The 21661-nt window shown below is 53.5% G+C and overlaps 1 protein-coding gene across 4 annotated transcripts in view; it reads left to right on the top strand.

Annotated features, from left to right (window-relative positions):
- The window catches only part of SZT2 (SZT2 subunit of KICSTOR complex), a 51410-nt gene that overhangs the window by 14150 nt on the left and 15599 nt on the right, over positions 1 to 21661 (top strand). For 2 of the 4 annotated variants that reach the window (XM_024571019.3, XM_024571022.3), the window contains 38 exons: positions 1173 to 1304; positions 2065 to 2206; positions 2608 to 2714; positions 6323 to 6533; positions 6750 to 6920; positions 7365 to 7599; positions 7789 to 7918; positions 8660 to 8802; positions 9044 to 9196; positions 9342 to 9456; positions 9663 to 9880; positions 9981 to 10196; positions 10533 to 10611; positions 10841 to 10935; positions 11432 to 11600; positions 11791 to 11905; positions 12003 to 12116; positions 12333 to 12503; positions 12659 to 12753; positions 13181 to 13304; positions 13410 to 13574; positions 13665 to 13869; positions 14150 to 14265; positions 14381 to 14627; positions 15128 to 15269; positions 15411 to 15503; positions 15660 to 15738; positions 15841 to 16134; positions 16291 to 16432; positions 16611 to 16718; positions 16802 to 16865; positions 17095 to 17280; positions 17635 to 17802; positions 17891 to 17978; positions 18117 to 18188; positions 18372 to 18573; positions 19084 to 19183; positions 19913 to 20042. In XM_024571019.3, the coding sequence (XP_024426787.2) occupies positions 1173 to 1304; positions 2065 to 2206; positions 2608 to 2714; positions 6323 to 6533; positions 6750 to 6920; positions 7365 to 7599; positions 7789 to 7918; positions 8660 to 8802; positions 9044 to 9196; positions 9342 to 9456; positions 9663 to 9880; positions 9981 to 10196; positions 10533 to 10611; positions 10841 to 10935; positions 11432 to 11600; positions 11791 to 11905; positions 12003 to 12116; positions 12333 to 12503; positions 12659 to 12753; positions 13181 to 13304; positions 13410 to 13574; positions 13665 to 13869; positions 14150 to 14265; positions 14381 to 14627; positions 15128 to 15269; positions 15411 to 15503; positions 15660 to 15738; positions 15841 to 16134; positions 16291 to 16432; positions 16611 to 16718; positions 16802 to 16865; positions 17095 to 17280; positions 17635 to 17802; positions 17891 to 17978; positions 18117 to 18188; positions 18372 to 18573; positions 19084 to 19183; positions 19913 to 20042 (5536 nt within the window). Of the gene's footprint in view, positions 1 to 30; positions 610 to 1172; positions 1305 to 2064; positions 2207 to 2607; positions 2715 to 6322; positions 6534 to 6749; positions 6921 to 6997; positions 7281 to 7364; positions 7600 to 7788; positions 7919 to 8659; positions 8803 to 9043; positions 9197 to 9341; positions 9457 to 9662; positions 9881 to 9980; positions 10197 to 10532; positions 10612 to 10840; positions 10936 to 11431; positions 11601 to 11790; positions 11906 to 12002; positions 12117 to 12332; positions 12504 to 12658; positions 12754 to 13180; positions 13305 to 13409; positions 13575 to 13664; positions 13870 to 14149; positions 14266 to 14380; positions 14628 to 15127; positions 15270 to 15410; positions 15504 to 15659; positions 15739 to 15840; positions 16135 to 16290; positions 16433 to 16610; positions 16719 to 16801; positions 16866 to 17094; positions 17281 to 17634; positions 17803 to 17890; positions 17979 to 18116; positions 18189 to 18371; positions 18574 to 19083; positions 19184 to 19912; positions 20043 to 21661 lie in introns of those variants that run through there. The other 2 variants (XM_045204182.2, XM_045204183.3) reach the window with 2 other exon arrangements.

Consider the following 21661-nt stretch of genomic DNA (forward strand, 5'->3'; position numbering starts at 1 on the left):
AGTTTTCCATGTTACTAAATATTCTTTAGAAACATGACTTGTAAGGACTTTATCATAGTTTATCATTATGTAGTTAACCAAACTTGTATTGTTGGATCCTTACGTTGACCCAATTTTCACCCAATATAAAAAGGTGTGAAAGATGTTTTTATATTCTCCTGATTCTGTTTTGCTTCTCACAGTCTGGACTGTAGAGGGGTACAGGGACCCCTCTCCCTCTTTTGGTTGTGCCCACCACTCCCCCAGTTCTGAAAAGGGATCAAGGAGGTAGTTGTTGCACAGGAGGTCAGGGGTCGGGAGAAGTGGGCGTGTGAGGCAGGTCGAGGGAGAGAAAAAGATGATATCCCGAGGGCCACCACAGAGGCCAACAAACCTACCTAACGTTTTTGGGATGGGGCACTTATTTATGTTGGGAGTAGAAGGGAAGAAACCCTATGGAGAAAGAATGAAAATGTTAGAGAGAGAAAAGATCCAAGATTAGATGGAGAGATTAGCTTTAGGGAAAATGAGGAGAAATCTTTTCTTCAGAGCCCAGAAGGAAGCACAAGAACACAGATAGACATGAACATCTAGCAAACACTGAGGATGTTTTCCGTGGGTTGGAGAGTAGTAAGTACACCCTCCGGGTTCGGGTAAGCTGGAAATTCCTGTTGACAGATTTGAGGGGGAAGTTATCACTGAGAGTAAAGGGAGGGAAGGAGCATTCATTGGGAAAATAACGTTTTGAACTTAAAAAAGAGAAGTGTTCCTGACAGTCTCTGAGTGCAGTGCTTAGAAGTCAACAAGAATAAAAAAATATGAGAATGAAAAAGGTTGGCAGGCTGAGGTGGGGCAGTTTATGGACAAATTCTGGTAGCCCTAGTGGAAGGAACTGGCAGCTCTTTTGGCGCCCCCATGCGGGGACCTGGGGAAGCACAGTGTGGAGGAGTGTAGCACAGGAAGGTTGTGACCCAGATTGAGATGACTGGTGACCTGGGGGCGTTGAACAGGAATACCTGGGCCCAAGACTGATGGTGTGGATGACCTGAGGAGGGAGGGACTGGCTGTGGAATTAGCTTGCTTGGGTGGGAAGTCACGATTGCCTAAAGGGAGAATAAAGAAGGCAACCAGGAGGGGTATTGCCCAGTGTTCCCCTGACCTTCATGCCTTGGTCTTTCCCTTATTCTTTTTAGGTGCTGGTCCAGGGCTGCCTTTTGGACCCTTCCCAGCGGGAAGTGTTCCTGCAGCAGGTGTATGAGCAGCTCTGCCTCTTTGAGGATAAGGTGGCCACCATGCTGCAGCAGCAGTATGACCCCCCGAGCCAGGTATGTTGGCGACAAAGTAGGTAGAGGCCATTTAGAGGAGAGGCTGTTGAGGTACAGAGAGGAGAGAGGAGGGACAAGCCTAATACAGAGGGGGAAGAAGGTCGAAAAAAGGACTAAGAGCCAGAGGCAGAGCGAGCCAGGGATGGAAGTGCTAGTGAGGGCACACGGCAGGTCCCCTGTTGGGAAGAGGGCTTGGTTTCTCTTCCCAAGACACAAATTCTTGCTGGCAGAAAATGTGAAGGCTGTTTGCCCTGTTTTTTAGTCCAGGATCTTGTCCCTCAAGGGATCTGAGAAGGTGATCATGAGTGGCTTTGATCTCTTAATTAGTATTTTGTACAATCAGGGGTAAAGTTCCTTGGGCTTACTAGAACGCACTCTCATTCCTTTTGATATCCTAGAAATAGCCAGGCAGGTGGCAGTTCTATGTATCTGAAACCCAGTTTCATTGGCGTGTAAAATACTTCATAATGGCAGTGGGAAAATATGGAAAGGGGGCTTTATTGACTAACGGTGGGGAAACCTTGCTTCGGCACAGTCTAGTGCTTCATATGGTGCTGGGCTCCCTGCCCACCCGAGGGTCAGTGTCTGAACACACACTGGGGCAGGCAGCACGGTCAGGGCTCGGCTACATAGTCGGGGGGTTGGGGTTCTCACAGGATTGGGCCTGTCTGGCCTGGGAAATGCTGCCGTAAATTCAGGCTTTGCTGTGGATGTGGCAATGCTGTCTGTCCCATTCTGTTTTTTCCGTAACTTGGGTCAGGCAGAAGACCAGTCTCCAGACTCAGGGGAGCCCCCTGGCCGGAAGATGGGAGTCTCCATGGTGACAGCTGATCTTGGGCTGGTCAGTATGATTCGTCAGGGCATCTTGGCGCTGCAGTTGCTTCCCTCAAACTCTAGTGCAGGTCAGTAGAAGGAATGTTGGTGGGACTGGGATTCAGGAAGGGTGTTGGGAACACTGTCACAAAGTTAGCTTCTAGGGGATCAGTAGGCCCCAGGGGAGAGGACCTGATCTGCCTCCTTGTTTGTTAGAATTAAGTGTGTGTTAGTGGTTATCTCAGGTACCCACAGCTCTGACAACCGTCAGGAGTCCTAGTGGGAAGGAGTAGCACTCCAAGGACATCTTTTAGGAGGAGACTGGGCTCCAGCACTCAGGAGAAGCAGGAGGATAAGGGAGAGGAAAGATGTCTGAGGATGATTAAGCACATTTGTCGGCAGACACCTAGGTCTTTGGGGCTCCATCAGTTGAGTGCCTGACTTCGGCAGGCCAGTGTCCTGGGTCTGAGTCTGACGTTTCCTGCTGCAGGTATCATTGTGATCACAGACGGGGTGACCAGCATTCCTGATGTTGCTGTCTGTGAGACGTTGCTGAACCAGCTTCGCAGTGGCACTGTGGCTTGCTCCTTTGTACAGGTGAGCACTTTCTAGGGTGGAGGAGATGGAAGTGTGGTATCTCACAAAGCAAAATGTGGTTAGTTATTTTTTTGCAGGTGACGATTTTCCAGGTAAAGCAGTTGCATAATTATGTGTATGGTGGGGAGAAGTGTCACGTCTAGGATGGGGTAGGTGGCAGTGGTGAGAGAAGACTCTTTGTCCTCTTTCCTTAGGGTGTAGGAGAGTGCATAAAGAACACAGAATTGGAAATCTGGCAGTCAGCACCAGTCCCATTTGATTAGTTATTACTGTTTTGTTTGCAAGAGTCAGAAAAGCCAGTTCAAACTAGCTTACGCAAAGGAGGCAAGTGGTATATTCAGGAAGCTGCAGTCAGTTTGGGTTGATGGACTGTGGAGGAGGAGGCAAAGAACAGTGGGAATCAAGGCCGGAGGGTAGGCATAGGCCAGAGCGTGAAAAGCTGGTTCTGCTGTATTAAGGAGTTTCAGCATAATTCTGTGGGTGACAGAGATAAATAGAAGGAAAGTCACTAGTTGGGTTTATGTATTATAAAGGTCACTCTTGATGCTGGATAAAGGGCAGGAATGGAGGCAAGAAGACTATTAACTGCAGTGGTCAGGTGAGAGAGGAGTACGGCTTAAATTAGGGGAATTAGGGTAAGAGAGAAGGGAATGGGGTTGAGAAAATGAAGAGGTAGAATCAGCATGACTTACTACTAGCAAGGGGTGAGGGGTGAGGGAGAAAGAAGAGTTAAGGCTGTCTCCAAGTTTCTGACTTCAGTGAAGACCGGGTAGCTGGCAGAGCACACAGGAAGAGAAGCAGTTGGGGTATAGTAAGGACAAGGTGATGAACCCAGGCGTGTGCGTGTTGCATTTGATAGATCAACAGGAGAGCAGTTGAGCATACGGCCTTTGGAATTAGGCATGCCTGGCCCAAATCCTGGCTCCACTTACTGGCTGTGTGACGCTGGACACATCTCTTCACTTCTGGGTGGGATTTATTTGTAAATGGAGATTATAATAGTCCCTCCCTACCTCATTGGGTGAGAGGATGCATTTAAAGTGCTTAATGTAGTGCATAATTACTTAATAAATGGTTGCTATTCATAGCAGTTAGGAGTTGGATGTGCAGATCTGATGCTGAGGAGACAGTGCTGGTTGAGAGAGAGAGCTGGGCTTTGAGTAGAGAAGAGGGTCCCTGAAGAACCTGGGGAACACTCGTGTTTAAAATCTTTCATAGGCAGAGGGCTCTGCATGTGATGAAGGGAAATATTCAGATGAGAACCAGAAGATTCTGGTGTCAGAGAGTTTAGAGTTTGGGGAAGAAAGGAGTAGTTAATTGTGTAAAATGAGGAATAAAAAGTGCCCTTTGGACTTGGTGGTTAGGTCACGGGGATCTTTTTCTGGCCATCACAGTGAGGTGGTGGTGAGGGAAGGATTGCAGTGGGCTGAGGAGTGGGTAGACGAGAAGGCAGTAGGGACAGTGTTGACACACGCGTTTGGCTGGTCCTCAGGTGGGGAGAGAGAGAGAATGGCAGTCAGAGGGAAGCACAGGGTGGAGGGAGAGCGGTGTTTTTCTGCTTTATTTTGCTTTGCTTGTTAAGCTAGAGACTTAAACATGTTTCTAAGGACCCATGATGAAGCAGAGCTTGAAAATAAGGGAAAGAAGAGGAAGCCTGATGGAGTCAAGTCCCTAAATTGAATGGGGGTGGGTGGGCACTTGGCTTAAGAAACAGATTGAGGAGCAGGAGAGGGTCACGTCTTTCTGCTGAGACCAGAAGGACAGGAGTGAAGATGCAGATAAATTCTCCCGAGGGCCTGTGATTTCTCTCTGAAGTACAAGGTGAAGGTGAGTGTTGTAAGGGAAGGGCAGCCAGAGCTGGGAGGAAGGCGCTGTATTGAGGACAGCATCGAAAGACCTGCGGGGTTGGGTGTCACATGCTTTGATGTGATGTCAGCCTACACAGCTGTGTGTTTTTCTCCATTTGGGATCCATCGGAATCCCATTGGCGGATACAGATCCTAGTTCAGTTTTTGAGGTAGACCCCCCAAAAAAGTGAAGAGGGCCAAGGAATTGAAAATGGACATAGGGTCCCAGCTGGGTTGAGGAAGGGGGATGAGGAGGCCGCTGATACACTTGGAGAGAGGAGAGGCGCAAGGTCTAACGGTCTTATTAAGGTCAAAGCACAGCAGGAGGAGGATGGAAGGGACCTAAAGGGTTGTGGTTGTGCGTAAGCAGTGGAATGTGGGAACTGAAATTGCAGAAATAAGTACAGCAGAGATAAGAAATTGCAGAGATAAGTCTCTCCTTGTCCACGGAGCATACGTTCCAAGACCCCCAGTGGATGCCTGAAACCACAGGTAGCACTGGACCCTGTAAGAAGTATGCTTTTTCCTATACATGCAAACCTTTTCAGTTAAAGGAAGTACCTTACAGCTTCTCGTTGGCATATCTGAATTGCTGGCATCACTGCTCTTGAGCTTTGGGTCCATTATTAAGTAAAATAAGGGTGACTTGAACACAAGGACTCCAATACTGAGACAGTCGATCGGACTGCTGATCTGGTAACGGCGACGGCTACTAAGTGACTAAGTGACTTATGGCGGGTAGCGTGTGCAGCAGAGATGCGCTGGACAAAGGGATTGTCACGTCCTGGCGGGGGTGGAGCGAGATTTCATCACACTGCTTAGAGCAGCACACGATTTTAAACTTAAGAATTGTTCATTTCTGGAATTTTCCAGTTAATATTTTCGGACGATGGTTGACTGGGTAACTGAAACTGTAGAAAGCAAAACCGCAGATAAAGGGGGCTGCTGTACCTTCAGGCAAAGCAAAGGGCCAGCATGCAGCTAGCAGGCAGGCGAGTGCAGTAGAGAAAGTTCCAGGAGATGAGGGTTAACGAACTGAGAGGCCAGAGAATTGAACGAATCATCTAGAGCAGGTCTGCGTACATTTTCTGTGAAGGACCAGCTGGTCAGGATTTTGGGCTTCGCAGGCCATGGTGTTGTCAGAGCTACTCAGCTCGATCTTGTAGTATGAAAGCAGCCGCCCACAGTGTGAAAATGAACGGTGCGGCTGTGTTCCAGCAAAACTTTGTTTACAAAAATAGGTGTTGGGCTAAACTTGGCCCACAGGTCGCATCTAGTCTGCCAGTCTCTGATCTGCAGCCTTGCCATTCACAGTGTGGTCCACAGTGGAGCAGCATCGGCATCACCAGGGAAGTTGTTAAAAATGCAGAATTTTAGGCCCAGTCCCAGACCTGCTACATTTGAACAAAATCCTCAGGTGTTTCATATACACCCTAAAGTTCAAGAAGCACCTTTTAGAGAGACACTGTAGTCTCTCAGGATGACGACAAAAAGTTAGTGAACCAGTTGCCAAAATCTTTAATGAATTGGAGCAGGCTGGTGCGTGATTGAGGGAGAAGGGTGTGACCAGCGGGCACAGGCTTCTGGCAGAAGGGCTCAGGGAAGGAAGTTACAGCCATCCATCCTGGAAGGACACTAGCCCGCTTTCCACTCTGTGGTCCGGAGGATGGGGGCAGCTACCAGCCCAGGCTCTTCTGCCCTTACACTTCTTTCTCCGGTGCCTCTTTTTGAGCGAGGTCTCCAATTGCTCACTCTCTTCAGGTGGGAGGAGTTTACTCTTATGACTGCAGTTTTGGCCACGTGCCCAATGTGGAATTGATGAAGTTCATCGCAATGGCAACGTTTGGCTCCTACCTGTCCACGTGTCCCGAGCCCAAGCCAGGCAACCTGGGTCTGACCGTCTACCACCGGGCATTTCTCCTCTACTCCTTTCTGCGCAGTGGGGAAGCCCTGAATCCTGAATATTATTGTGGTGAGAGGCAGACTGGAGCAGGTGTGGGAACGCAGGGGTGTGAACGCGCTAAGATGGTACAGGGGTCTGTCTGGGGTTTGGGTCCCTGGGGGACTGAAAGTGTAACCGTGACCAACTACTCTGGCACTGTTCACTCCCCATGATTTCAGCACAGCCCCTCCCCCATATCTCTCCCCAGTGACAGGTAACCACTGTCCCCTTTCCCATCCTCACTAGGCTCTCAGCACCGCCTATTTAACGAGCACCTGGTCTCTGCCAGCAGCAACCCCGCCTTGGCCCTGCGACGGAAGAAGCACACTGAGAAGGAGGTGCCAGCCGACCTGGTCAGCACCGTGTCCGTGCGGCTTCGAGAGGGCTACAGTGTCCGAGAGGTCACGCTAGCCAAAGGTAAGGATCGCTAGGCCCTGCTGAAGCCCACAGATCTCTTAGGCTTTGCGTGCGGGAGGACCTGCTGAACAAAAAGCCGAAGGCACACATATCACACACAGAAATATCACAGTGAGAGACTTTGCTCGTCATTGAGACAAGTGGATTCTGAGCTGCCTTCAGGGCTTAGTCGTCTTAGCAATTATCTGTCCAATTCTATCTGCTTTAGTTCAAGGTGAGTCACCTGAGAGTGGTGTGGTATCCTGAACTTGGCTTTGTTTCAGATTACTGCAAAATTCTGTTTGTGTCAGTTGGCAGGCCGTGGGCCTGAAATCTGTGGAACCATGCTTGGAACTTTTGGCCAGGCTGGAGTTCCATGAGGTAGGCGGGTTCAGATAGGACTCAGCCCCAGGCCCAGAGTCCTCTGCCTGCGCCACCTAACGAGCCCTCCTGCTTCCCCTGAAGGAGGGACCCAGCTGGAGGTGAAGCTGGTGCTCCTGTGGAAACACAACATGCACATTGAGTATGTGGCTGTGGCGCCCTGGCCCCTGGAGCCTGAGGGCCCCCGAGGAACACGGGTGGAAGTGACAATGGAAGGTGGCTATGACATTTTACATGATGTGTCCTGTGCGCTGAGACAGCCGATTCGCTCGCTGTATCGTACCCACGTTATCCGGCGGTTCTGGAACACGCTGCAGAGGTGAGCGAGGCCACTGCTCAGTCGGTGACATCCATTTGTTGTGTGGAGGGACAGATATGTGAAGCTGGTTGCTGAAGAGAGTCACCTTGAGCACCAGGCTTGTGTCCAGGGCCCCTTGTCCCCCTGGGGCTCCCCTACTCTGTACCCACCAGAGTCATGTGTGGCTCAAGATTGGTCCTTGTCCTGCAGCATTAACCAGACGGACCAGATGCTAGCCCACCTTCAGTCCTTCTCCTCCGTCCCGGAACATTTCACACTTCCGGACAGCACCAAGAGCGGGGTGCCACTCTTCTACATCCCTCCCGGCTCCACCACCCCGGTGAGTGGCTCTGGTGCTCATTAGCTCATTCTGTGCCCACCTAGACTTGGTAGACTGGAACCACCTTCTTTTTCCCTCCATCTCAAGTCCGAGGCATCCAAACCAGAACCCTTTAGCCTTGAGAGCAATTCTCCTCCCTCCTTTGCAGCCCTGGGGGAGGGGAAGGATCTATAGGGAGTGGCTGGCTGTCCTCACCACGGTGTTAGAGGTAAAGGCATAGAGAATGTCTAGGTGGTGGTATCCCAGCCCACTGTGAGCCTCCTCGCCTTGCCCCCAATCTGGCATACTCTGGCCTCCCCGTGCCACCTTTGCCCATTTCCCACCCTTAACAACCCCTGTGAACTGTGTGCTTCCTGAAGGCCATGGCTTCCTTTGTCCATCCACACCTGGCCTGGCCGTCAGCCTGGCATTGGTAGGCCATGGTGCTTATGTTAGCGATCAGTGGCTTCCTTTTGAGGTCCTGCCATCACTCAGTGGCTTTGCTCGAAAGTCAGTGACAGAAGTGTGACAAGTCTCATCCTTTGCCTGGAATTAGCTTTAAAAGACTACACAGTCTGTCCCTGGGCTCATTCATTCTAATCTAGCCTTCATATTGGAGGCAGTTTTTGCCTCTAGCCCAGGCTGGGTTATGGGTTCCTTTAGCCACTGCCACCTCTGCACCCCATGGTTCTGGGCACTGTCTGAAGGCTGTACCCTGGTTTTCTATGAATGCTGCTATGGAGCTGTCCTGCCCACCCCCAGGTGCTCTCCCTTCAACACAGTGGGTCCGACTCATCTCATGCCCAGTTTGCTGCCTACTGGAAGCCAGTGCTGTCCATGGACGCAAATTCATGGCAGCGTTGGCTGCACATGCACCGCCTAGTGCTAATCCTAGAGCACGACACGTGAGTATCCTCTTAGGGCCATAGTTGGGAAGGAGGAGCAGGGGTGACGGGATAGCAAGTGTTGGGGAAGGGGAGCAGCAGATGAGCCCTTACTAACCTTGGCCAAGAAAAGCTATGACCCTTTCTTCCTGCTCCTCATCCCCCATATATTCAAACAGGTCCTAGAAGAGGTCTCAATCTAGTCTTTTCCCCCAAGATTGGAACTGGTAGGTCTGACCTCAATGCTTACCCCTTTCCCCAGACCAATCCCCAAGCATTTGCACACCCCGGGCAGCAATGGGCGCTACAGTACTGTCCAGTGCAGGATCTCACACTCCTCGCTGACCTCTCTGCTTCGGGACTGGAGCAGCTTCGTGCTGGTCGAGGGCTATTCCTATGTGAAGCTGCTCTCCAGGTGGGCAAAGTGACGTCCCCTCACTCTTCCCCCACTACCTCAGCTCATCACGTCTCTTCCTCTAACCCCAGGCTGCATCCCTACTTCCTCCTAAACTCATTTACAGCCAACCTAGGGCTGTCCTCTGACTCCCATTTCTTTCCAGTGCCCCAGACCAGCCCCCTTCCTCCTTCTACATGGTCCGCATCATCTCCAAGGCTCCATGCATGGTTCTTCGCCTGGGTTTCCCCATCGGCACACCAGCACAGGCCCGGCACAAGGTGAGCTGGGCCCTGACTGACTCCTAGCCCCAGGAGCCTGGAGTGTAGGCTGGTTCGTTCTCCACAAACCCTCAGGGCAGGGGCTACTGGCCAGTAGAGAGAGGAGCTCCCAGATTAAGTAAAGCTCCCTCACCTTATCTGTGAGTCCCTTCTCCCAGATCTGTAGGAAGTAGAAGCAGGACAATCTGATCTCATCTTCCCCTCAGATTGTGTCAGGCTTGCAGGAAGAGATCCTGCGGCTGCGTTTCCCCCACCGGGTACAAAGCAAAGAGCCAACACCTAAGGTGAAACGAAAGGGGCTGGGAAGCATTGGTGGGGGCAACTCTCCCTCCAAGTCTCCCCCTCTGCTGGGGCCACAGCAGGCCCTCTCTGACCGGCCCTGCCTCGTGGTCCTGCATAAGCCACTGGACAAGCTACTCATCAGGTTGGTACAGAGGGTGGGGTTGGGGCCAAGAGCATATGGGAGGGCTGTGGCTTAGCTGGATATAAGTAGCAATCAACTGGGAGTTGCTCCTGTTTCCCAGGTATGAGAAGCTTCCCCTGGACTACCGGGCACCTTTCTTGCTGACATTGGAGCCACCAGGGCCACTACCCTTGGTGTCAGGCCGCTCAGCCTCTTCTAGCCTAGCATCACTGTCCCGCTACCTCTACCATCAGCGCTGGCTCTGGAGTGTCCCATCAGGACTGGCCCCTGCACTGCCGCTCAGCGCCATTGCCCAGCTCCTCTCCGTCCTCACTGAGTACGTCACCCGAGCCTGCCAGATGACTTGGATGCTGGCAGAAAGCCTACACCAGACACTGCCCCTCTCTGAGCTGTTATGCAGAGTATCCAGCACAGAGCAAGGCCTGCTACTGCCATCCCCTCTCCTCCCTCCACTCTGCTTATTCAGGCCTCTGGGCCTAATCAGATCTGTTACATTCAAGGGACCGCTAGTCTTAGCAGGGCCACCAGCACTCAGGTCTGCCTGGATGGCTGCTGGAAGGGGGGTGCATAAGTGGCATGGAGTCGGGGATGTTCTCTGACTGTCTCTCCTCCATCTCATCCTGTTCCTGCCCCCACCTCCATGGGGCTTCAGAGTCCGACTCTCTGAAGGGTTCCACTTCGCCTGCAGCGGGGAAGGAATCATCAACATGGTGCTAGAGCTTCCTATTCAGGTAGGTGCTGTCCCTCATGACACCTCCCACCAAGGTGTGTCACCCATCTCAGGGGCACTGACCTCTGGGCTGGGTTGGGACTGCTGGAAACTGCCTCACAGGGAGCTAAGTCCTGAGGCCAGTCCCAGGGCAGTGTGGCAAGGGGACTAAAGTGCTGAGGTTGGAGCTGAGTGGGGCCAGATCTCTGCCTTGGCTGGGGTTTGCCCAGGATCTCCCATTCTACCTGCAGAACGAGCTCCCTGGGCAGGCCGCAGTGGAAGAGCGGCACACATGTGTCGTCCAGTACATCCTCTTCCCCCCACACTCCACCTCCACCAAGGACAGGTGAGGCCCGGCCCCTCTCTCCGCATTCCTCTTCCTCCTCCTCCCTCCTGTCCCCTAAAGTTCTTCCTCCCATACCTGGGAGAGTTGGGTCAGGTTTAATATTTTTTATCCTCACCTGGACGTGCTTATTGATTTTAAAGAGAGGAGAAGGAAGGGAGAGAAAGATCGACATGAGAGAGAAACATCAATCTGTTGCCTCTTGCACACACACCAACCAGGGGCTGAACCCCCAAACCTAGGCATGTGCTCCTACCGGGAATCGAACCAGTTACCTTTTAGTTTATGGGACAGTGCTCCAACCAACTGAGCCACACTGGCCAGGGCAGGGGGTACTGTTTTCAGATGATGCTTCATCAGGCAGGGGCAGGTCTGGTAAGGGCGACTTGTGGCTGTCTTGTGTGCCAACTGCCTTCCTGCCCTCCTTGGTCTGGCTCTAGCCATGGGGTTGTGGATTGGACTCTCCTTACTCCCTGGCTCAGGGCCCTTCCTGCTTTAGTTTTTCAACAGATGATGACAATGATGTGGAGGTGGAGGCCCTGGAGGGAGACTCGGAGCTCAATCTGGTCACTGAGGTGTGGGTGGAGCCACAGTGTGGGCGAGTGGGACCCGGCCCTGAGAGCTGGAAACACCTCCAAAACTTGACATACTCTGAGATCCCAAGAGCTGTGAGTGACTTCAGCAGCACCCACACGGCTTAACGGGTTGGGCGCCGTCCCTTTGGGAGTACCACAGCTTTTGGGCTTTCTGACCCCTCTGAATCTGTGTGTTCTCAGTATCTGACTCTTGGCTCCCTTGAAAGCTGGAGGCCTGGGGCTCTGGGGGGCTTACTCCTGAACTCTGCTGTACCTCCCCTAGCTCCACCCTCGGGATGCTGCCTGCATAGGCTCCATGCTGAGCTTTGAATACCTGATACAGCTGTGCCAGAGCAAGGAATGGAGTCCCCTGCCCTTAGAGCCGAGGGTCTCTACTGGTCAGTGGGGAAGGGGCCCTTGAGGGGAATGGGTGGGGCGGCCACAGACCAAAAACCTGGTCTCACCACGGGTCTTGTTTTGTTCCCTCCCTCTTAGGCTTGGACCAGAGAGGAGACACCTGTGTCCATGAGATCCCTTTCCATTTTGACCTGATGGGACTGTTGCCTCAGTGCCAGCAGCTCCAGATGTTCTTCCTTCTGCTTTCCAAAGGTAGGTGAGCTTCGTACCCACTCACCCCACACCGGGAGGGCCTGCCAGCCTGGGTGAATTAAAGCATAGACAGCAGATGAGTCTGCGAACCAGCAGATGAGTGATGGGGGCCAGAGAAGGCTTGGGAGCTGCAGGAGGGGCCATGCTGGTCAGGGCTGGGCCAGGGCACTGGGCAGCAGCAGGCTCTTCGTGCTGAGTGGAGTGTGTGTCGGGCAGAGCCAGAGGGCATCCCTTTCGCCGAGGGGCCTTGTCCTTCCAACGACATGGTGCTGTGCCTGCTGCATAGCTGCCTGGGGCAGGAGCTGAGCGACCGGGAGATCCCACTGAGCACCGCTGACCAGGCTACGTTCCTGAGTGAGGTGCTGCGGCGGACCCACCACGGTCCAGGTAAGCTTCCCATCTCTCTCCAAATATCAGACTCTGGCCCTGCCCCCCACAAGGTGGTTTCCGTCTTTGGGTTTTGGCCTCCCCATCTCTTCACCTCAGAGCTCTGCCTCTCTGCTGGCCCTGCCCTCCACCACTCATCTCTGTCCTCAATGTAGGTCCAGAGGGACCACCAGTGGGGGGCCATGGGGTCCTGAAGGATCAGCCAGTCAGCAGCGCTCAGGCCACAGGAGGCTCGACTCTTCCTACCCTGGTCAGCACTGATTCGTCTCCCTGAGCCCTCTTTCACACTGACCTCCTCCCATCACCGCATGTCCATACCCTGACTCTGCATCACCGGGTGTACTAAATGCTACAATGACAGGATACTGTCCTTTCCCTTTGTTCTGGATCTTGCAAGCTCTACCCTCAGGGGTGTCCAACCCAGGGCCCGAGGGCTGTATGTGGCCTGGGATGGCTATGAATGTGGCCCAACACAAAATCGTAAATTTACTTAAAACCTTTTTTTTTTGCTCCTCAGTTTTTGTTAGTGTTTGTGCGTTTAATGTGTGGCCCATACAATTCTACTGCCAGTGTGGCTCAGAGACACCCAAAGGTTGGACACCCCTGCCGGGTGCAGGAAGGGAGCAGGGGTTGTCTGCTCCCATACAGATTGCTCTAATTCTGTTTCTCTCTTGTAGAGTGTCGGCCCTCCTGAAGCTCCCAAGCCTCTCATCCCGGCCCAGCCCCCTCAGTGGCGCTGCTATGCAAGGCTGGTGAACCCTCAGCATGTGTTTCTGACATTCGTCCCAGCTACCTTCTCGGGTACTGACCACTGACCTTCCTCACTGGTCCCTCAGATACAAACCCCTGAGCTCCCTCTCTGGGCTAACGGGCAGCTCTGATTTATGCCTCCCTTTTCCTTTTCAGATGTCCAGCACCTGGCTGCCTATGGCCTAGAGGGACCCTCTCAAGAGGAGGCCAAACCCAAGCTCGGAGATTGGAGCGGGGCCCCCAGCCTGAGAGATCTGGGAGGAAGTGGGGTCAGGGCTCCAAAGGCCCAGGTGCCTGTCCTCAGTGTCACCCCAGCCTGTGGTAAGGCTGCTGACTCTTAAGTCAGTTAAGCAGGAACAAGAATGGGAACAAATAGAGGACTTGAAAACCATGTGACACCTCTTCCCACAGACAGTGCCCAGAATCCAGGAGAGCTGAGCCCACCCTTCCGTCGGGACCTACAGGCTTGCACTGGGCGTCAGGCTCCACAAACAGAAGGTGCAGATGGACCCCGGACTCGCTGTCCAGTCTTCATCTATAGCTGTGCCCTGGAAGCGCTAAGGGAACAGATGATTAGCATGCAGCCCCCTCCAGCACCCCGAGACCTCATCTTCCAGTGAGTGCCCTCAGTGTTGACCTAGGTCCTCTCCCAGCCAAGGCTCAGATGACACTCAGGTGTGGACAGACAGGTTGATGATCAGTTGCAGGAGCTCAGCTGCTTAGCCATGTCCTGCCCACTCCTCTCTGGGCTTCCTTCAGCAAGTCAGTTGAACTTGCTGGGCCTTGAATACAGTCAGTGAGGACCTGTGGATGACCCACTGGTGTCTGGGTGGATGGTGAGTCTGAAGTGTCATTCAGAGAAGTTGGCCAAGCTCCATCTTTCTTCTCATTCCTAGGACTCAGTTTCTTGACCAGACCACCCCCTCCTCAGCCTGGATGGAGCCCAGATACAAGGAGGCAGCCAACCATTGTGCTTTGCTGCAGGAGCATGCTCAGCGATGCTACGTCCGTGGTGAGCAGGAGGCCATAGGAGGGAGCGTCATGGAGGAGACATGAGGATTGTAGGGACGGGGACTGGGGAGGCCGTTCCAGAGTGTGACGCTCGTGGCCCCTTCCACTTCTGCCAGGGCTGTTCCGGAGCTTGCAGCAGGCACAGAGTGTGACCTCCCAGGACTTGCTGATGGCAGTGGATGCCTGTGAGGAACTGCTACAAGAAATAGACATCACCCCTTTTCTGCTCACACTCTGCGGATACACTCGGGGTTTGCCTCATGCACCCCCAAGCCCTGGTCCTCTCAGCCCTGGTACCTTTAGCAGCAGCATCGAGGAGGGCCCTGAGCCTCGGGAACGAGCTGTCCTGGCTTCTGAGTCCAGGTTAGGACTGTCCTGGAATGACGTAGAAGGGGACACACAGACAAAGTCCTGATAAACTGGGACCTTCCAATCCCAGGGAATGGCCACGCAAGGTAGCACCCAGGTCCCAGCAAGGCAGTAGTGTTCTGCTGCTGGCTTCCTACCTCATGTTAAGACTTCTTCCTCCCATTTGGCTTTGGGAGCAGCCTCCCTCCTGGCTCTCCCCGTCTCCTGTTCTGGTGTGGAATATTGAAATAGGTTAGGGCTAGGGAGTTGCCACCTGATATCAGTGAAAGTAGAAGCTGTTTCAAGGACATTCATATAATAATAACAACCCCCCGAATGAATGTGAGCTCCACAGAGGCAAAAACTGTATTTTTCCCACTGTTGAGTCCCCAGCTCACTCTTCCTAGAAGCAAAGACAAATAGGTGTGTGCTGTTCCCAGTTGGGAAGCAGGATCCTCTAGGACTTGGTGGTTCGTAAAACCTTAACACCTCCCACCCCCACTCCAACCACTCAGCATAGAGACCGAGGATCTAAGCGAGCCTGAGTTTCAGAGCACCCGTGTCCCTGGCAACCCAGACCCTGGCCTGGAGATCTCTCTGACGGATGTCTGCCAGCTCAGAGGAGAGGCGCATGACGCCCTTCATAGCCTCATCCAGGTGAGGGTGGAAGAGAAGTGGCGGCCTGCCTGTGCAGGGGTTACTGTTCTCTCCTGGCTTGGGGGTGTGTAGGGGTCTGTTGTAGGGTAGGGGTAGTGTTCTGAGAGGTGGCTGACATAGCCTCCTTCCAACTCCAAACAGGAGAAGTTCCTGGAGGTCAGTGGTCTCCACTTCCGAACAGTGCCCTCCAATCCCCACTACTTCTTCTACTGCCCTCCATCCAGCAGGCGAGAGGTGAGTGGCTTTCTTCTTTACCTTTCTCCTGCCCCAGCCTGGAGCCCCAGGGGTTCCACTTGGCCCACCTGGATTTTCCTGACTCTTGGTCCCCTCAGGCCTGGATATGGCTCTTGTCCTGCCTTGGATCAAGCTGTCTTTCTTTTTCTTGCCCAGGATGAGGGCCCCCGGGACACAGTAGACAGAAAAGTCAGTGACCTGGAGTTTTCAGAGGCTGAGTTCCTGGGAGAAGAAGGTTTGTGGGCAAGTGGCTCGAGGTGGGGAAGGGTGCTTCAAGCCAGGTTCAGGGGCCTCCACTGCCAACCTCTCTGGTTGACCAGGAGACATGCATCTCTAGGAGACACATCTGCCTGCTGTGTGGTTACTGAGAGTGACCCAGAGCTGGAGGTGGAATACCGCGAGAGCCGTGAACCGGACCTGGGGCCTGCGGGGTTAGACTCCACCTCGCTGTCAGATGCAGACACCGTGAACCCTGATGAAGACTCCTTCAGCATCCTGGGGGGCGACTCACCCACTGGGCCTGAGAGCCTTGTGCACGACCTGCCCCCGCTCTTCCTGCACCTCACCTGCTCCGTGCGGTTGCGTGGGCAGCACAGCTCAGTACCCGTGTGCAGCCTGCCCACCTGCCTGGGTGAGTTGGGGGGTGCCCAGCGGAGAGCCACAGGTTCTGGTGCAGCCTGCCGGCCTGTTTGGGGGAGAGTCTCTGGGTACAACTCTTTAACTCTGAGAACTTGGAATCTGCTTGTCCCGTGGTTCCCAGCAACCCTTAACGTTCTCCTTCTCCCAGGCCAGGTGCTTTCCAGTCTGGAGGGCCCCCTGATTGGGGGCCGAGTGCCCCTGAGGGACCTCAGTGTCACTTTGGATGTCTTTGTGCTTACCTTGCCGCTGGAAGTGGAGCTTCCCCCGACCTCGGACCCTCAGCACCACCGGTGTGGCAGCAAGTTTGGTGGGGGGACCTGGGGCCTTGTGAGGGTAGGGGAGCCATTAAGGAATCTAGGGGCACTTCAGGACTAAGGATATCTGAAATACTTAAAGAAAGTAATGCTGAGAAGGTCTTGGGAGGCTATTAGTTGTTGACCTTCGACCTTTGCTTCTTACCCTGTTCAGGTCAACATCTGAGAGCAGTGCTTCATTCCCGCGCTCTCCCGGGCAGCCATCATCGTTGAGGTCAGATGATGGCCTGGGGCCCCCACTGCCACCCCCAGAAGAAGACAGGTATTTTCTTTTCTCTCAGAATCCCTTGCTTCCCCTCAGTTTTATTTTCTAGAAACCGTTGTCTAAACCTTTCCTCCAATTAGGCACCCAGGACTGTCCAGTCTGGCCACACCCCACAGATTGGCTATTGAGACCACCATGAGTGAGGTGAGGGCCTTCCCTCCCCTGACCTAAGTGACAGCCCTCGCCACTAACTGACATCTTTTCCATCATGTCAGTGGGATGAGGCACCTCCTTTACTGTGGGGTCGAAGTGAGGCCTCCCTCAGTCTGTGAGGCAGAGCAGCTTGTAGTACCTACGAGTCCAGGAGTGAAGTGATACCCCAGTCAGCAGGGCGGTGCCCTTTGCCACTTCCTGGATCTGTCTCTGACGTTAGATCCGCTGGTTGCTGGAGGATGAGATGGTGGGGGCCCTCCGGAGAGGGGGCATCCCCCAGAGCCCCGCCCTGCACCGTGCCGCTGCCCACATCCACAGCTCTCCCGGACGCTCCACCTGTCTTCGCCAAACTCTGCCGCTGAGTTTCGTGTTTGGGCCGGAGCGCTCTCTCACACAGTTCAAGGAGGTACGCTGCCCTCAGAACGCTGCCCGGTCACTTCGCACCCACGCTTCCCTGGCCTCCAGAGACAGATTGGAAGGCCCTCTCTTGCTTTGAGTCCCTTGAATTACCTTCCTGCCCACCTCCTCACCACGTTTCTGTCCCTCACCCCACGCCTGGCAGCCCAAGTGGGAAGAGACCCAGCTCCCAGCCTTGACACTGGCCCACTGAACCTTGGGCAACTCACTGACCCTTTTCTACCGCAGCAATGGGGACACTAATGCCTGCTTCACGAGCAGTTGTGTCTGATGAGGAAGTGTGGGGTGCCACAAGTAGGGGGGCTGCCCTGTCTAAATTGTGGCCTTGGCTCCTGCTCTTCAGGAGTTCCGTCACCTCCACCTTCCTGGCCGTGTTCTTCTGGAGGACCCTGACAGTGGCTGCTTCTTTGTGGCAGCTGGCCAACAGCCAGGTGGGTCCCCTGGGGTACCCTCTTCAGTGGCCTGGGCTTGGCACAACCATGAGGATAAGGCTGAAGACATCGAAGGGGAGGTGAGTCTTTTCTGGGCTGACCTGGGAATGGCAGGGGTGGTGATGGGGTGTGCGGGGCCTGTACTCAGTCCCGACTTCCTCCCCTCAGGCTCTGACAGCCAGCCCCCGAGGCCCTGGCTCCCCAGAGGATTCTGAGGGCCCCTCCCTCATCAGTCTGCCCAGCCTGCCACAGGGAGGTAAGAGAGGACTTGGGCAGCAAAGTCTGGGGCCAACACCCAGAACATGTGCATCCCTGGACCTACTTCCTTTTTTGGAAGGCAGTCCTAGGTGGGACTGAGAGAGGCTCTGGACATTGATTTCCCTTCTCTTTCCAGGGAGCCAGCCTGGGCCCAGCCGGGGACTAAGCCTCATGTCCAGTCAGGGCAGTGTGGACTCAGACCACCTAGGTAAGCTGGGGCAGGGAGTGAAGGACCGTAGCTGGTGGGAAGTGGACTTAGGGCCTCACAGCAAAAGGTCTGGGCTGGGGTCGTCGGAAGGGACTAACCTGGAGGGGCCCATTGAGCCTGACGTACTTTGGACACTCAGATAAGCTCAAGGATTGGGTTGCAACTTCAGGACATTTGACACAGGTTATGATGGTGGCAGCAGTGGCTCTGACAGTGAGGGTCCCAACGAGACCCTGGGTGAGAAGGCCCCCTTCACATTGCGGACCCCACCTGGGCCAACACCGCCACAGCCTTCACTCTCAGGTGTCCTTGGGCCATGCCTCCCCGACTTCTGGCTCATCGTCCGGATCCTGCAGGATCGTGTAGAAGTGTATGCACATGCACGGTGGGTAGAAGCCAGGGCCCCGCGCCCTGATCCTGATGTTAGCTTCCTCTCCCTGGTCCTACGTCACCTCTTTTGAATGTTGTTCAAGGGTTTGGGTAGCGGTCTGACTTTTATTCTAAGGTTGGGGGCTCCTGACCACTTCCTGCAGATAGTAGCAAATCATGTCACTTCAGCATCTGGTTAAATACTGCTATAATCACGGGTGGTGTGGGGTTGAGAAAAAGGAAGGCCATCATTCTGATACAGGAGATCTGAGAGTAAAGACGAGGTGAGCTGCGTGATAGACACCTCATCCTGGTACCATATGGAGGCTGGTGAGGCAGGCGTGGAGCCTAGACTTCCAGAATGGCTACTGAGAATTCCATCCTTCCCATTTCCCCGTGGTGTTTAATTCCCTTTGTTCACTCCTACTTCCTTTTCATGGTTCCTCTTGGTCCCAGCTCCCATGACCCTCCCTTCACAGTTTCCTCCCCACTGCAGATCTGTATCTGATCCATCCCTCCTTCCTAGGAGCCTGATTCGGGAAGATGGAGGGCCAGGAGCCGAGTGTCGCCACCTGCAGCAGCTCCTGGTGAGGCGAGTTGGGGAGATCTGCAGGGAGGTCAACCAGGTAAGGGGCAGCCAGGGGCAGGGCTCTCCAGGCATAGTCACAGCTCAGATGAGGAAGGAGTTTCTAGGACCTTGACTTTCAGGGCTGTCGATCCATCTTTGACCCCCAGTTGCTGGGATACTCTTATTCCCCAGACTCGCCACAAACTAGGGAACTCTCCCTAACTTACCCCAGTAGTGTGGGTTCCTCTCATACCCTCCCAGGGACTGTGAGATGTGGAGATGTTGCCACTCACTGCTCCGTACCAGTAATAGGGGTAAAATGGTGAACGAGAGGGAAACCCTGACTCTGGAGCATGTGTCGAGTGGAGGAGATAGACAATGAACGACGAAGTCACACAAATTATTTTCGTTACAATTGGGAAGACTTGTACAGAGGAAAAGTAGAGATGGCTCTGAGAGCATACAGTTGGGTCGACCGTCTGAAGAGTCAGGGAAAGCTTCTTAGAAATGACTTCTAAGCTGAGACCCGAAGGATGGTGAACAGATTCTAGCAAAGAGAAGGGACATGTTTTCCCAGCTGGGGTCCAGAGCTCGGAGCCCTGAGCCCAGTGACTCCTAGATACTATCTCTGACCTCCTGGTAATTACTGATGATCTTTTTGACCTCTGACACCCCCCCCCCCCCCCGTGATAATGGGCACTCTCTCTGGCCTTTGATTACCTCGCACCACCGCCACCCATTTACAAGGGAATATTCCAGCTCCCTGACACCTTGCTCCTTCCCCCAGCGGCTGCTTCTTCAGGACCTTCACGACAGTCATGTGTGTAACTCTCTTCTGGTGGCCGAGAGCGAAGAAGATCTGTGGCGCAGTGAGACCCCCTTCCACTCCCGTCAGCGGGCATCCCTGCCCAGCGATGGTGAGCTTCTGCCCAGGAGCCTTCCTTTCCCTTATCAAAGACTTTGGTGAGAAGCTGAGGGCAGAGTCACTTTACTTGGTCACTGGCGCCAAGTAACACTGGGAGAGCAGGAAGGAGAGGACACGAGGGTCACTAGATTTGGCCATTTGAAGTTCATCAGTGGCTTCAGTGGAAGTATCTTCCGTGGAGAGATGGGAGTACCAGCTGGAGGACATTGCACGTGGAAGGGTGTTGGGTAGGTGGGGCAGAGAGGACCTGCCGTGTTTGCCGTGCAGAGCGCACACCCACATTCTGTGCACATTACACACGGATTAGCATACCCATGGATAATGTGCGCCCTTTTTTCCCCTCTAAAATTTGAGCAAAAACGTGCACATTGTACATGGCAAAATGGAATACTGTCTTGTGGCTTGGCAGTGAAGGGAGAGACAAGATGGATTTGGCAGGACCCAGAGGAAATGGGGGTCAGGGCAGCAGTTTTAAAGTGAAGACTTGAGCACATTTGTGTCCCACAGCAAAAGGGCAAAGTTCCACGGCAGAGAAGGAGAGGTTGAAGAATGCTGGATGGGGGGTCACTGAAGGGGCGCCAGCTGGGACCGGTCTTCCTTAGGGTTTGGCCCTGCCTTGTTTTCCAAGGGACCATCTTTCTCCTGCAGGGAAATAGGGCCAAGGAGTGGGGGATAAGGACAGGGGACAAGTAGGCGAGTTGGCAGCTGAGAGAAGACCAGAAGAGTGGAGCCTGAGGCCTGGTAGGAGGATTTGCCATCTGATTGGCCGTCCCTCCATACAGGCAGACACCGGACCCCTTTGATATTGGTTAGGAAACGTGGTAATCTGTTTGGCATGGTAATTGAAGTCTCCACATTTCTGCTTCCTTCTCTTACTCCTGATGACCTCTCACCCCAACTCACAGAGCAGCAATTTTCAACCAGTGGACCACAAGGATTTTAAAACATTCGATACCTGACTGTTTAGTCAGGGGCACTGACCTCTTTTCCCTTAGACTGTCAAATAAAAAATGACAACAGCCAACACAATAGCCATCCAGTGTGAGTGAATCAAAGTGATATCTATTTTTTTTTGTCAGATCAGGAAATACATTTTTTGGTGCGCCAAAGAATTTTAGTAATTAATTTATGTGTGCCAACAGATGAAAAAGGTTGAAAATCGCTGTCATAGAGGAAAGCCAAATCATGCCATTTCTTTTCAGTTCTCCCTTCTGGTTTAAAAGTAAAATCAGACCACTCCTTATTTTTAACATTCTCAGGGAGTCTGAAGATGAACGTTCCTGACAGCTCTGGAGAGCGGGGAGCGTGTCTCTCAGCACATCCTGGGATGTGTTCCATATCAAAGCAGAATTCCCACAATTAGTGGGCTTCCCAGGGTTTTGACAGCATCTTCTGCAAATGAGCTAGGATAGCCCGGTACTTTCACTTCCCAGTGACTTCCAGCAGCCTGAGATGTCAGAGCAGACAGAAACCAGGCAGAGCCCTTCCTTCATTTTAAGTCTCTCCACGTGGTTTTGCTGGAACCCTTAGCAACCAGCATTCCATTCCAGATGCTGCAGCCTCCTGGGTTTCCTAAGCACTGCTCACATCTGACAATAGCTTCTCTAGGAA

This window comes from Desmodus rotundus, chromosome 3 (assembly GCF_022682495.2).
Source record: "Desmodus rotundus isolate HL8 chromosome 3, HLdesRot8A.1, whole genome shotgun sequence".
Lineage (NCBI taxonomy): Eukaryota > Metazoa > Chordata > Mammalia > Chiroptera > Phyllostomidae > Desmodus > Desmodus rotundus.